Source organism: Artibeus jamaicensis, unplaced genomic scaffold, assembly GCF_021234435.1.
Source record: "Artibeus jamaicensis isolate MK-2021 breed Jamaican fruit bat unplaced genomic scaffold, CSHL_Jam_final contig_519, whole genome shotgun sequence".
NCBI lineage: Eukaryota > Metazoa > Chordata > Mammalia > Chiroptera > Phyllostomidae > Artibeus > Artibeus jamaicensis.
In genome coordinates this window covers 43941656-43956962 of record NW_026521871.1, presented here as the reverse complement: position 1 = coordinate 43956962, position 15307 = coordinate 43941656, and the positions used below count along the sequence as shown (strand labels likewise).

Below are 15307 nucleotides of genomic sequence, written 5' to 3'. Positions count from 1 at the left end.
CAGTCATACAAATCACCAGCCCTAGATTTCAGTTCCGTCTCCTGAACTTTAAAAAGACTGTCAAGGAATTACGAAGAGGAGCTGGAGGAAAAGGAAGGTGTCAACTTTGCTGTAGGTGAAACCATGGTTTGTCCGCTCTCTCAGGTAACCTTCCATGGTGAAACACCCTTAGAGACGGTCACAGGGACTTCTCCCTGTGATGTATTTATTATTTACTTACTTTCAGAAGACGTGTAAATGATATGCCCAGATGGTCCTTATGGTCCCTTTCAGCTCTGCAGTTCTAAAATTTCCTTGTGATCAGAGATGAAGATGTGTGCCTTTGGAGAGACTGATTTCACCCAGGCCTACATCATCTGGGGACTCAGGGACTCATGTACGGAATGAATACCCTCTGAGCTGTCTCTGATGTCACTTGTCATCTGAGCGATGATGGTGTCTCTCTCCACGTTCCCCTGACTTTCCTCCGGTCCCGTGGGTGACGGGCTGGCTGCCCCCTTCCCGTTGAAAGGAGAACTCTGACTCTCGGCCGCTCACTGTCTTCCCGTTCTGTAGATGATGAACCAGGTGGAAGGGCAGCAGAAGAGCCTCGTGCATGCCATCGAGTCTCTGCCGGGTTCCGGCCCCCTCACCGCCCTGGACCAGGACCTGCTGCTCCTGAAAGCTACCTCCGCCGCCACCCTCAGCTGCCTTGGGGAGTGCCTCAGCCTGCTGCAGCAGAGTGTGCACCAGGTGGGCCAGCCCAGCCACAAGCCTGCAGCCTCAGGTAAGACTCCTGGTGGGCAGTTCTGTGCTCGCAAGTGAGTACTGTCCAGGGTGGGTGTGGGAACTCACATGGGCACGATGGCCTTCCTCCTTCACCTTGATCCTTTTATCCACCATCCATCCATCTATCTTGTTGTCCAAGGGTGTCTTCATTTATCCTTCCCTTCTTCCCCCCACAATCTGATATATATTTTTCTTTTACCTATAAGAAATACGCTCTCCTATGAAACATTTAACATGTTTATAAGCACTCCTTTTAGACTTTCTGGCATCACGTTCTGAATCTCATTCACATTGTGGCTTTGCACTCATTGTTGTGTTTGAAGATCTATGGCTAGGCAGCGTCTGGTCCATGGTTTCCAACCGTGGCCATGGTGTGCGTCCACCAGGTATTACCCAACACTCTCTGATGACAGACACGCACATCGCCCCCGCTCTCTGTCCACACCCCTCACTGTGACAAGCGTGCTCCTGCATGCCCCCTCCTGGACGTGTGAGCGAATTTTTCTAGAATACCTACCGGAGACATTCGGAGGTATTTCTAGGTGTTAAGAATCCAGAAATAATAATACACTCCTTTAAGATGCCGCAGTCCTTCTGGGGGAGGGTTTAACCAATGAGAAGATATAAAGATGTTAGTGAAGATTAAATTCAACGATAAAGGTGAAAGGTGCTTGAGGTGGGTTATGTTGGGTTGAATTATAAAGTATTAGAATTAAGAGACTAACAGAAGCCTGACTTTTCTTGCCCAGAATTAACTTAATTCATGGGGAAATAAGGCAACTTAATAGAGGAAGAATAAAGCTAGGTTATGGTGCTATGTTTCATACTTAATTCAAGTCCCTTTTGCTCTCTATTGTACAACGGCGAAGGGGGTGTTGGTTTTCCAGAGCAGACTGCGTGCAGGGAATGCAGGCTTCTTTCTGTGTTTCTCACCGTCATCTGCTGGGGTCCGATTCGGCCACTGTCGGGCCTTTGCTACACACTTTCTGCCTTCTTCACAAAGTGGATATTACTGTGCTCAGCCTTTGGGTGAGATGCTGAGGCTCAGAGCAGTTCAATGACTTGTTCAGGTTCCACCAGCTACGAGGCGAGCACCGGGCTTTTCCTCGCTGTGCCCTCCGGGGTCTTTGTGCCACTCGGTGGGCTCGGGGTCCCCTAACTGGGACTGGGGACACTGTGTGGCTCACGTCATAACTTTCTCAAGGGCAAGTCCAGATTTATTTTGTATACTTAAAAAAATAGCTTCAGACTTTTGGAAAAGCTGTGAGAACTGTATGGGAAATTCTCATCTATCCATCCATCCAGGTTTCCTAAATGATAGTATTTTATGATATTTACTTCATCCTCTCTCTCTATGTACAAACCTATTACAATTTCGTAACCACTTAAAAGTATGCTGCAGAAGCGACATACTTTTACTCTTATATACTTCAGTCCTGAAGAAAGGACACTGTCCTACATAATGGCAGCACAGCGGTCAAATTTGGTAAATTCGCATGAGTGCAGTCCTGTTCCCTAATCCACAGACCTCACCGAACTTTGCCAATGGCTCTATTAATGTCCCTCATGACTAAAGAGACAAGTTTCTGGTGCCGGATCCAGTCTAGGAGCAGGGGGTGGGGTGTGTGTGTGTGTGTGTGTGTGTGTGTGTGTGTATAGATATGGGTATTGAGGCTTTATTAGGAACTGTCCTGACCTGCTCTTCTGTCCCGCCTTCCTCTCCAGCTGAAAATCCGAACTCTGGTGCCAAAGCCCCCTTGACATTCCCCGATCTGGAAGGAGCCTGAGTGACCCCAGTGGGGCGTGGGCACAAACTCAGGGTGAGACCGGAGGCCTCTCCCGGTGTCTGTGACCTCCCTCACAGTATATTGTAACTTCTGCAGCCCAGCGGGCTTCTTTCAAGAGCCCGTCGCTGGTAAATGTAAGCTTGAACCATTGTCTTCTTCCCAAATTTATCCCTTACATCTTAATTCAGGGATGGTTTCTAGCAGATTTCTGCCTCCCCATGTTCATTGGGTCTCCGGTGTTCTTAAGGACCTGGGTGGAGACAGAGCTCAAGGTAGAATTTCAGATGTGGTGACAGGTTGAAATGGAAACTCTCTGGGAGGAGGAGGGACCCAGCAGTGTTCCTGAGATTATGCCGAGTGTGGTGTTCCATCCTCCTGTCTTCCCGGCCCCTCTGTCCGGCCTCCTGTCCTCTTTTATCAGGGAACCTGGGTGGGGGGTTGGAAAACAACGGGAGCATAAAGCTTCGCAAGAGCGAATTTTGTTTCTTTGTCTTCTCAACCCTGTTAAAAGTTCAGTTCCGTGTACCACAGCCACTTAAGTTTGTAAAGACTTTGTGTGTGTCTTTTAAATCTGTGCCACACACTGGGGGCAGCGGGAGGGGGAAATGGAATTACTCTCTGCATCCAAAACATCACAGTTGCCTGCACTTGAAGCCGAGTTCCCGAATCTCAGACTAGTGGAATAAGAGAGTATGGTAACCCCGGGAGTGTCATCACAAAATGCATTTGTTTAGACTCTCCGGGCTCTTGAGGTGGATCGTAGCCATAACAGTCTGAACTCCTGCTGAAAAAATCACCGCGGTTGTGTCCAGGGCGTGCTGGGCTGGGCTGATGGAAGTCAAGGTCGCATTAACGTGAGGCTCGGCTGGGGCTTCTTTTCCCTGTTCGCTGGGCAGAAAGGCACAGGGGACCCCCCTCATACCGAATACCCGAACACAGTGTTCTGCTCCCCTGCAGTGCTTTTTCTTTTCTGTCCCTTTTCCAAATCAAAAATTAATTTCTAGTCATGGAATAGTTCATCTCCTGTAGCATTTCATTGTACCCTCTGGGGACTGTGTTGGCTTCGGAGCCTTTGTCTGCAAGTGCTGCTTCCTAATGCTTATTTCATTTCAAACACACCGAGCACCGGACTGAAATCCAACACTACTTTTGTGTTCATCTGCCTTCTGCCTATCTGTTTTGGGCTCCTAGACCTGTCTCTGATGTCGTCTGTAAGATATAGTGGGCTGAAATGCATCGTTGAGCTTCTCTGTTTGTGGAGAGGTTTGTAATTAAAATTAATAAAGTGACTCAGCTTTTTGGTCAAGGCTTATGTTCTGCAGCTCTGCTTCAACAGCTGGATGGAGGCACATGATTGATGAAGGAGGGCAAGCGAGCATCTTTTTCCCCAGCCGAGACCCAAGCCTCTGATTCCACGAAGAAGAACAGGCAGGACTCCATCAGAATTGGGAAAGGCTGAGCTACTTAGGAGTCTGGCCTTTTAGGTGGGGTACCAGTGTGGGAGAGAAACTGGACCTCTCAAGGGATTTGGGGGTGCAGTCTGTTGTCTGTGCTTCTGGTTGGTTCCTAGCTTGCAGGCCTTGATCCAGGACACAGGGTTCAAAGTCAGAGGGGATACCTGTAACCAGATAAGCACATTCTAGAGCCAGCTAAGAGCTGGATGCTAACAGAGTGGTCAGTGCAAGGCATGTTGGGAAAGAACACTGGGGGCAGAGCTGCCAGGCCGGTGAGAGTAGAGCCCTGGGGAGTGGCAGTGGGTGACGCAGGTGCCCTCAGACACAAATCAGGACAAGAGAGCAAGAGACGTGTAATGGACAAGAGGAGAAGCGGAGCAGGACTTAATGCACTTAATTCATCTGTATAATAACATTTTCATTCTCCTGTAAGATTTGTGGGGTGTCCAGTTAATAAGCCAGTTGCATTGGTCCTGCCCCATTTGGGGGTTTGGCAAAGGGGTCAAAAAGGTGAGACCCTGATGAGGACTCTGCCTGGCTCTTCTGGCCAGTCCCCTCCTTCCTCCCACTGTGCTTCACTGCATGACAGAGACATCTTCAGCCTCCCGGAGTTCGCCTCCTTCCCGCCACTCAGAGATTCCCTGTGCTTTCTCTGGCTCGTACACCTTCTTTCACGCCACCTACTGCTTCGGTGAAATGGGCCCAACCTGAGCCGCCTTCCCTTATTTTGTGACTAAAAGCCAAGTTTGAAATGCAATGATTCCTTCAGTGAAGAGCATATTAGGAAAACATGAAACCTAGCATTGCAGAGCATGTCAGATGGGTGGATTTTTTAAAAAAAAAATTCTCTCTAAACACAAATTTTGAGTGGCAGCTTCTCAAAACACAGCTGTTAGATGCCAACATCCCAGCTCTCCATGGTGAATGTGCCTTCCGCTTCTCTCAAGTTCGTCCATCTCACTGCACTTTGGAGCCGCAGCCTTTCAGGTTTACTGACCGGGAGGCATGAACTCACTGTCAGAGGAGGAGGGAGAGACCTGCCACGTGCTGTCACGTGTCACGGGCCTCGCCAGGGGCCTCACAGCTCCAGTGCGGGCACGGTGGCTCTCAGCACTTCATACAAGGTTGACGCTGAGGCTGAGGACAGCTCAAGACCGTTCCACAGTCAGACCTTCAAGCGCACGGTGAAATCTCCTGTAGCCTTTTCTTCTAGCCGGTTCAGGGAACCAGATATTTATAGTTGCTTTTCTTCTTCACGTCCACTAAGGTGTGTTGCGTGAGGAGCTCCAGGTGTGTGTAAAAGCCCATTTTGAGGATGGGATTTGCCACTTGCGGGACTACCCATCCCTTCGCCTTCCAGTTCTCTTCTATTGTGTCATCTTTGATGAGCTCCCTGCCCCTGAGCCCGGACCAGAGTGACAGGCGATGGACATCTAAGTGTCTGGTCTTATCATCAGTCAGTGGCCCGAGGTAACATTTTGATCCCAGCCTCCTCCTCCTGTGGGAGTTTTTGGCTTCCTTTTGACTTCAGACCTTTCCGAGTCGCTTTCCAGAGGGGAGGCGTATTTTCTCCACTGTCAGACACCATCAGTGGTAAAAACATGCTGTTTTCCTTTGCACCACTGGAAAGAAAAAGTTGCCAGTTAAACCGTGACACGCCATTGATTGTGAGATGGACTCCAATTTCAGAGATGTTAACATGGGGAAATTAGGTGCGTCTCACAATTAATGAAATGTGCTTCAGACCTGCATTTTGTTTTATGACACAGTCTCGAGACTCGTTCCGTAGAGGAATATAATTCACTTGTTTATTTTTTCCAGCTTTTTAATTGTATTTTTTCCTTCATTGCCATTTATCCCCTTATGCCCCCCTCTCCCCGCAATCTCTTTATTTTTTTAACTGCTGTTTGTTGTTTTATGTTTCTGTGTTACTTTCCACATTTTTTCCTCTATTTTGTGTTTCCTTTACTCTTCTGTAGTGTTTTGGAAAAAAATATGTTTATAAATTTTAGTAGTGGTGCGTTACATTTTCATGCACGTTCTTTAACCTGCGTTTTTCTAATCAGCAAAGTCAAGACTGACACACGCTTTTCTGACTCTCTCCTTGAGGGACAAAGACTTGGCACACTTTAATTTCCTCGTTCCCTGATTTTTGGTAGTATGATGTAGGGGCTATTCTTAATATTTTAACACTAATTTAATACTTAATGTGCGCTAATGATTAAATCTCTAAAATAATTTTGACTTAGTGTTCAGTAATGTAACCCTGTTTAAATTGATAGGAACAGATACTACACTTGATCTTAGCCGAAAGGCCGAGAAGCAATTGTAACCCTGCTTAGAACAATTTCGATTCAGTTCCAGGGCAGGGAATAGGGTGAGGTGAGAGAGGCACTTACCTCGAGCGTAATTTAAGGGGTACCAAAATAATTAAGATAAAAACGGTGCTTTGCAATGTTTTTAAACCAAAATGTAAAAACTTCAGGATGAACAAAATTTTAAGTAAAGACAGGATTCCACATGGTGAGGACTTAGGCGGAGGCAAGTGAGATGGAGTCTGTAAGATTGGGGGGGTATTCATTTTGATTTTCCTACTCTTGGGTGAAAATATCATTTAGAGTGTCTTGGTGGCTCTTTAAATTTTACATGTGATGGGAATGCCTTTACTTCAGTGTAGTTTCAGCCACGCTCAGCTCTGTGTTTTACTGGTGTCGTTGCTCACCACTCGTCCTCTTATATGTGACTTCTTCAGTCTTGGGTTTTCGATTCTGCTTCTTTTCTTTGTATGTGAGGGTGTGACCATACGTCCTCAGGGAATTTCCTGTCCCCCCGCCCCCCGAAGGCCGAGTATGTTCCGAGTCTCTTCAGTGCTGCTGAAAAGGAAGACAGTGGGCATTAAGGGTCTGGGCTCTGGAGCCAGGCTGCCTGGGTTCTAATCTGAATCCTTCCACTCACTGGCTCCGTGTGCCTCAGTTTCTTTATCTGTCAGCTGGGCGTAACAGTAGGACCTGCCTTATGGGCTGTCATTAGAATTACATGAGAGGTAACACATGTAAGTTGTATACAGTAGACCTTGAGCTCAATAAATATGGACTCTTTGTTAGTAGAGGAAAGATAATTCGGCTGAGGAAGAGCATTATCCCCCAAAGTCCCTCACCCTGCCCCAAATCTGTGGACTTTTTTTTTTTGCATTCTTTTCTTTGTCTGTTCGCCTTTGGCATTTAGTGTTGTATAGCATAATTCAAGACCAGCTTGATTTTTTTTCCTTCTCGAAGACAAGTCTAATTTTTCTGCCTAAATGATTGAAAATTTTTTCTCTGGATTTTTGTTATTCAAAAATGTCGCCAAACTTCACGAGCTAGGCATTCATCAAACTGCTCTGTCTGTCTACGTTTGTGTGTGTTTGAAGTTTCAGCCATCGGAAGCCTAAGAAGATATTGCCAAGCCTTTGCAGGACCGTTCGAGCTGTGCACCCTCGGCTTTCTCTGCAGCTCCGGCTGTTTCTTCGCTCTGTCCTTGCTCGTTGTTTCTGTTCCGTAGACCTGATCACTGTCTGTCGGGATCTCGCGGTCGCTGCTGCGTGTCATCTCTGTTACCTCCTCTCTAATTGCTGTCTCCGTGCCCTTTGCAGCTGCACGCCAGCAAGGACCGCCTTAACTTGATGGGCTTCTCATTTGACTTTCTGCAGTGTTGACTCTGCTCTTTTCTCGCTGCAGGGCTCCTTTGAATTCTACTGCTGCTGATTTCATTTCTTCATAATAATGCCACAGGGCATTCATCTCCTCTTCCACCTCAGCCCGTCTCCTTCTCCTGCTCCTGTTTCCCAGAGGCTGCTGCAGCCCGTGTTGTGCTGTGGATGCAGCCTTTCCTGATGTTTTTTCTCTGACGCCTCATGTTAGAAATTTCAGAGACATATTCTTCCTCGAAGCCGTCTGAGGATACTGTTGCTCTGTGTAATCCTTTTCATTCACTGTCGGTTAGAATTCTCCTCCTTCATCCTCAAAGGAGACGTGTCCGTCGAGTCCCCCAAACCAGCGCTCGTTTCTTACAGCAGCTGGAAGGGTCCGAGATGGGTTTCTCTTCTGTCCTCCCTCACTGGTTTGTTGATACTCTGAATCCATAGAGTATACGGAAAACTACACTTCCCAGCATGCATTGCGACTGCCAGTCCACCTGACCTGGTTGTCTGTCTATCCTGGGAGGCCGGATATCCCTTAGGGGCCTGGGCTCTGTTGTCCCCAGATTTTCATCTCTGAATGATGGTGGAATGGAGGGGAGGGAGAGACAGGGTTGAGGTGTGGGGGTGATGGAGGGACCACTGTCCTGATTGGCTAGGCAAGCAGATCTCATTATTTCCCCCAGTGCTTCTTAGGCTTTCCCAATTAACCCAGAGGACACGTACTACTTGTGTGATAGATAAAATTTTAAAAAGTGGTATCCCAGTATTAATGAGACAGTTGCTCAATATTGAAGATCTGAATGCAGCTTCAGGACTCTGAGCAGGAGCTGATCGGCTGGACAGGTAGGTAGCTTTCCACCATTCTCATGGCAGATTCTGGTGTCTCGAACCCACGTCTGGACGCAGATCATCCTGCAGCCTCTGACTTGAGTGTTGTGCATTCCCACCTTTTCCAGGTGACGTCAAGGAGGGGTGTATGGCTGTCTTGTTGCCATTTAAAAAGCCGTGGTTAAAAACATATAAAAATTGACTGTATTAACTGTTTCTAAGTACACAGCTCAGTAGTGTTATATACATTCTCCTGGTCGTGTGAGCAATCGCCAGAACTCTTCCCGTCTTGCAAAACTCAAACTCTGTGCCCACTGAGCAGGAGCTCTGCATTCCTGCCCCGCCCCCCTCATTCCGACCCTCCTGGCAACCACCAGGCTACTTTTCCTTTCTAATTTTTTAACTTTTAGGAGGTTGTAAAATGCGCACATTTTTTAAAAAATTTGCTATCTCTGGAAATCTTAAGTTATTCATTTATCCTGCACATACTTGTTAAGTGCATGCCCTTTGCTAGACCATGTTCTGGGTTTTAGGGACACAGCCATGGGCAAGGGCAGTATGGTCCCTGCCTGCCAGGGGCTGTCTTTCCAAGGAGGAGAGAAAGACGCTGGACAAAGAACGTGAGCAGGGTGAGTTCCGATAGTGCGCAGTGTGTGAAAACAGGAAATGACTCCACTGATGTGGCAGGAGTGCCTTTAGGTGCTGCTTTGGCCAGGAAGGTCACAGGGGGCTTTGCTGAGCAAGTGACATTTAGGCAGTCCCTGCATATATGTGGGACACCTCCCCCCCTCATGTAGCACCGGAGGGGTGGCATTCTGAGCGGAAGGAATGGCACGCACAGAGGCTCTTGATGGCCGTGAACTCGGCTCCCTTGAGGAATGGAAAAAATAGCAGCGTGGCTTGAGGATAGAGAGCAAGGACGGGGAGAGAATGCAGTGAGGCTGCAGTCTCCCAGGGCAAGCAGTTTCGATTCTGTTTCAGTTGCAGTGAGACGCTGGTTGAGGCTTGTAAGCAGAGTTATATGATGTAACACTTGACATTTAAAAAAAAGGTTCCTGCATAAAAATGCGTTGGGTTGGATACTATTGCACACACGAACACACACGCATAAGCACGTGTAGATTTTCCTTGGAGTAACGCTAATGGAAAGGCTGGTGCATGGGATCGCTTGATGGATAGAACATCGAGATGCTGAAAGGCTGCGTTCTAGTTCACCTGAGGCACTCTGTACTTCAGCCTGCCATTTCTCCATCACTTACCCCTGAATTTACACTGAAAACAATCTTTGGAGGGCAGGTAGGTCAGCTGAGTTTGAGACCTAGTCTGATTCTAATGGCAGAATCACTATTAAAAGGGTAAAGAAATCTACATCTGATTACTCCTGTCCCCAGTAGTAAACATGTACGAATATTCTATAATAGCACATGACTGTTAAAAAAAACAGAATTAGCAAGTCTTTTTTTTTCCGCCCCCAAGGATTGGGAGAGGATTAGAAGAACGCTTCTGGTTTCCCAGATCGGTCTCCCGTGTTCCTTGCTGGAGTGGAATGACCATATGTGTTAACAGCGATGGGGCTTGCGCACCAGCCACCTCTCACGGCAGAGGCGGCGTCACGAGATCCCACTGCAGCCGTCTTTCTAAGCTGCGGTCATCATGTGCAGTGGCCTTAAATCACATTCTGAGCAGCCTGTGTTTGTAAAATTAGAGTTTTGGTTTTTTTTGGTTGTAAACATTAAAAAATGTTTTTAAGTTAAAAAAATAGAACCCCTTGAAGAAACTGTGGCTTGGGGAAATGTGGATCGTTTGTGTCTGAGGGTGGGGAGAGAAATGGCCTCTTGTGATTCGGACACTGCCATTTCTGTAGAAACTAGTTTATAAATAGATGATCGGAACCTGCCCTTGGAGCGCCACTCATGACAAGCTCCACCTAAATTCACCCAGGTCCACTCGCAAGTGGGCCCATTTCCAGTCAGTCTCTGTATACAACGAGGTGCAGATAGTTCTTGAACTATAAGTGTTCGATTTGGAAAATACGTGGCATCAATCTAGGTCTTTATTTCAGAAAACATCCTGGGATGGCACGGGCCCAAGTCACATTCCACAGAGCCACTGAAAAATGGGACCTTCGGCTCTTTGCCATCAGCCAGTGCCAACATAACCTGGGCCATTTTACCAAACTCCGCCGAAGAGGAACAAGCCTTCCAGCCAGAGCCAGAGGTAAGCGAGCAGTCCTCCCAGCACTTTCACGGCCTGAGTTACCGCTTGTTCAGAGACATACTCACTGTATTTGTAATTTGCTCGGCTCTTTGTTTTAAGAGGACACAAATTATAAAGTGAAGCATTGCCTGGAGAGATTTAAAAAAATCAGCCCCGTGCATGTCTGGCGCGTCTGCTCTTGTGTCCGGCAGCTGCTGCGGGTGAATTGTGATCCTACGGATGAGGGCTCTCCCGCTTCTCATTGAAGTGGGAATCGCGTTAACTTCAGGCGGGAGAAATTCTCACATGCCCATGAAAGTGATGCCTGTTGACGGGAAGGGAGCAGTTACAATATATTCTGTCACTCCCCTGAAGAATGGCTTCTTCTCGTGGTTCTCACTGAAGGTCCTGACTCACGTGCTCGACTCCTTGCTTGCTGCAGACCCAGGGTTCGAGGGGCAGGGACCGAGACGCCCTCTGGGCTGGGCACTGCAGCTCAGGTCCAGGCTGCAGGGGACACCTGCCCTGCCTGGCCAGGGAGGGGCAGCCCCCTGTAGGTCTGCACCACCAGCCAGGCTCGGACAGGCTTCAGGGACTCAGGCACTTGGCTCTCGTGACTGACTGTGCGTCTAGTGGTGGCCAGAAGGAAGCCAGCTATAGCATTGCCTTTTGTCAGTTTTACTTTGTGTCAGGAGTGAATTTTGTTTTTTCCTTTTTCTTAAAAAAATTTGTTTTACATCCTTACCTGAGGGTATGTTTATTGATGAGAGAGAAAGAGACGCACACACATCTATGTGAAAGAGAAACATTAACCAGTCTCCTCCCATGCACTCCCTGACCAGGAATTGAACCCACAACCTAGGAATGTGCCCTGACCAGGGATTGAACCCACAGCCCTTCGGTACACAGGACAATGCTCCAACCAACTGAGCCACCTGGCCAGAGCCCCTTTTCCTTTTGATGCACATGCCCTGTTGACATGATCTTTGACCCAGACTGAGCCCCCCTTTTGCCACGTTAGAGGTTATTTTTACTGTTAATGGAAATCACTTTAGCCTGAAAAGTGTGGAAGGTTCACAAAGTCTGTTTTGTAAGGTCAAAAGCCCCGAGTGGGCTCCTTCAGTCAGATGGTGTTGGTTATCAGTGGAAATTCTTCTCCAAGCCTCACTTCATTGCCATCTCTCACAGTGACGCGGCAGCTTAGTTCCTCCAGAGGCAGGGTCCGTCCGCCTGCGCACAGATTGTCATTGCTATCGATTTGGTGCCTCTGCCGGGTGGGCCGTCACAGGGGATGTGAGATGTGGAGAGGCATTGGCCTCTGCCTGTACAATGAGTTTCAGGTTGAAAACACCGTTGCTGTGTAGGCAAACTGGAAGGTAAGTCGGCAACTGAGTAAATTCTGGGGGCCGCTCTGTCGCATTGCTCTTTTGAGATGCTTCGGTGGGGCGGCCTTTGAGGTTGGGGCACAGGAGGGTTGAAAGATTCAGTGCTCTTTATTTTCTCGGGGAAGAACCTTTGGGGATTCACACCATAATAAAGCTTTTTAAACTCTTGCTCTAGAGAGACATTTAAAGAGTACAGAAGGAAGTTCTTAGATCTCTAGTAATAATATTTGAGGTCCTTACTCTTGGCAGTGTTCTCGGGCAGAACCGAGCAGGGGCTGTGCCCTGAGGAGCTCACTTATCAGGGCTGGGGGTCTTCCTTGTTCTGGGGCTCATCCTTGATGTTTCTCTTGCTTTTCCCAGCTGGGTGCGTCCTCTAATCCTGAAATTAGGGAGGCCGGGTCTGTTCTTTTTACATAAAATCGTGGCCCACTCACCTTTGCCACTCAGTATCATTGATCATATGTGATTGTCCATAAGAAATAACTAGCTCTGAACTGCAACTTAAAAAAAATGCTCTGAAAGAGAAGGAGGGAGGAGAGCATTTGCCCCCCAGGTTCGGAACAATTGTTCGTTTCTGGTTGTCCTTTTTGCCCTCACTTCCGTTGTGAAAGCCACATGAGATACTGTTTGTAAGAGACTCACCGGGGTGTGAGGAGGGAGAATTAGAGTGTTTTTGCAGACACCCCTCAGCTTTCTCAGCGACAATCTGGGAGGTGGTCCTCTGAACCCCAACAGCTCCTGTTGCCTGGGCACCACTCTTAGGTGATTTCCCTTTGTTGATTTTTTTTTTCTTTAAGAGTTAAAGGCTTGGTTGGTGTGGCTCAGTGGATTGAGCGTGGGCCTGTGAACCAAAGTGTTGCCGGTTTGATTCCCAGTCAGGGCACATGCCTGGGTTGCGGGCCAGGTCCCCAGTAGGGGGTGTGTGAGAGGCAACCACACCATGATATTTCTCTCTCTCTCTCCCTCCCTCCCTCCCTTCCTCCCTTCCTCCCTTCCCCTCTCTAAACAAACAAACAAACAATTTTTAAAAAAGAGTTAAAGAAGCCAGCAATATCCACCCAATAGTTTTCCTGTCAGAAAAAGGATAATATTTCCAATGCTTCCTCCTTGTATAACTTAGAGAAATGACCCAAGAAGAATGAAATTCCTAAAGGCAAAACCGTCTTTATAAGAAGGTTTCTTAACCCTTTGGCACCGAGATCACAGTTGTTCTGTGAGTGATCACTGGGAAACTAAGAATTGTAGTTACTGTGGTACATTAGCTAAATAAACTTTTAAAAAAACGTTTTGACCAATTAGGTCTTGAGGAGAAATAATTGGAGATAAAAGATACCTCCCCTCTGGGGGGTATGTGCGTGTGCGTGTGTGTGTGTAATCCCACTGTGCAATAAACTCAATCCAGTTCTCACTGGACACAGACTGGATGCCCCACAATTCAACCCCATGCCGACACTGTCTACCTGGAGGGAGCGTCAGCTCCCACAGAGTACGGGCTCAGTCCCGTGGGACACCACCCCCAACACACACAGTTCTCGTGCCAGCCATGTAAGTTCAGTGTCACCTGCGCTTCTGACCAACTGACTGTAGATCAGAGATTCCAGGGACCCCTCTGCAGGTTGGATTAATTTGCTGGTTTGGCTCACAGTGCAACTCAGAGAAGCATGTACTAGTTTATGATAAAAGGGTATAATTCAGAAAAGGTGGGAGAGGTGCAGGGGGGAGGGAGTGGCGCCTCCCTCCGTCTCCAGGTGTGCGCTCTCCCCGGATGTGCACGAGTTTGCCCGCCCGGCCGCTGTCTGCACTCTGCTCTTGTCGGGATGTCGGAGGGTTTGTTAGACAGCAGTGTTGGTCAGATCATCGGCTATTAGTGATTGAACTTGACCTCCAGCCTCTCTCCCTGTCCCTGGAGGTTGGGGTGAGACTGTAAGTTCCAACCTTTTAATCTGGCTCCTTCTGTACCTGTTCTCCATCCTTAGGTTACCTAGTGGCTTTCCTAAAGTTACCCCAGTAACACACCAAAAGATACCTTTATCTCTCTCATCTTTCAGAAAGTTCCGTGGCTTTTAGAAGCTCTCTTCCAGGAATGCAGACAGAGACCAAAGATATTCTTCTTATAAATCACACTATCGCACTCTCCTCCTCTGATTCTGGCTCACCATAAAATAACTTACAGATGTCTGGAAAATTAATGCATTTTCAAGATTAGTCTGCCTAATTCCCAGCAGAATAAAACTCACAGAGCACTGTGTATTTAGTGCATGAGTTAGGACTGTGATTGGCTCTGTTATCAAATGCAGGGATCTTAACATTTTATTCCATCGGGGCTACAACTAAATGTGAAAATGAAATACTCTTGGATAATAAAACGAGTCGGGATCTTGGTTTGACCCATTAGTAGAGCAATTTTTCTAGTTTCTGAACACCGTTGGAAATCTGAGTTTGGACAGAAAAAGGGTTTCGTTTGCTTTCTGTGTCGAAGAATGCCTTGCTCTAGGATGCAAAGAACCGCGATGGGGGAGACACTGAGGACTGACCCTCTTCTAGTAGCGGGACCCTTACTGCACCCTTCTGATTGGAAGCCTACCCACTCCGTGTCCCCAACTTTCTTACAGCGAGGTTTCCAAATGCAGGACAGGTTTCATTAATGCATATGTATGAGGTTTGGAAGCCTGCGGTGAAGACCCCGCCCCATTCCTTCTGCTGGCGCTGCCGGCAGGTGAGGCCATGGGGATGTGAGTGTTGAGAGGCAGCTGCAGTGGCCAGACTCACTGTTCTAGGACCTTCGTAGACCCACCTGCCTGGGCTGGAGAAGCTTGTCGGGGCAGCAGCATCTTCCCGACATTTAGATCGTGGCCTCCAGCATGGCGTGTTCTTGAATTAAAGAGTCCGAGGGGGACTTCTGCTCCCCCAGGTCTTTCAGTGATTCTTCGAGCACCTAATTCCCACACCAAATCCCCTTCTAACTGAAATACCTGGAGTCGCCTCTGTTCCTGGTGCTGAACCCTGACTGGTTGGGCTGTTGGGCCAGGAGAGCCGAGGGCAGCGTGAAGGCAGCCCCGTCACCCACCTTTCCGGAGGACGTATCTAAGGGGCAAGACTCTAGTTTTGCTCAAAATTCAGGTTTATTGAGGTAGAATTCATAAATAATGAAACTCGCCCCTTTAAAATGCTGTTTTCTCACTTGTAACAAATTAAAGTCTGGGACAGTTC

At 47.9% G+C, this 15307-nt stretch overlaps 1 protein-coding gene and 1 pseudogene across 4 annotated transcripts in view; one reads left to right on the top strand and one right to left on the bottom strand.

Annotated features, from left to right (window-relative positions):
- Positions 1-15307, top strand: part of OSBPL10 (oxysterol binding protein like 10) — a 259064-nt gene that overhangs the window by 171792 nt on the left and 71965 nt on the right. For all 4 annotated transcript variants that reach the window (XM_037134654.2, XM_037134663.2, XM_053669357.1 and 1 more), the window contains 2 exons: positions 556-766; positions 10579-10733. In XM_037134654.2, the coding sequence (XP_036990549.2) occupies positions 556-766; positions 10579-10733 (366 nt within the window). The remainder of the gene's footprint in view (positions 1-555; positions 767-10578; positions 10734-15307) is intronic.
- Positions 6226-6336, bottom strand: LOC119041410 (uncharacterized; annotated as a pseudogene).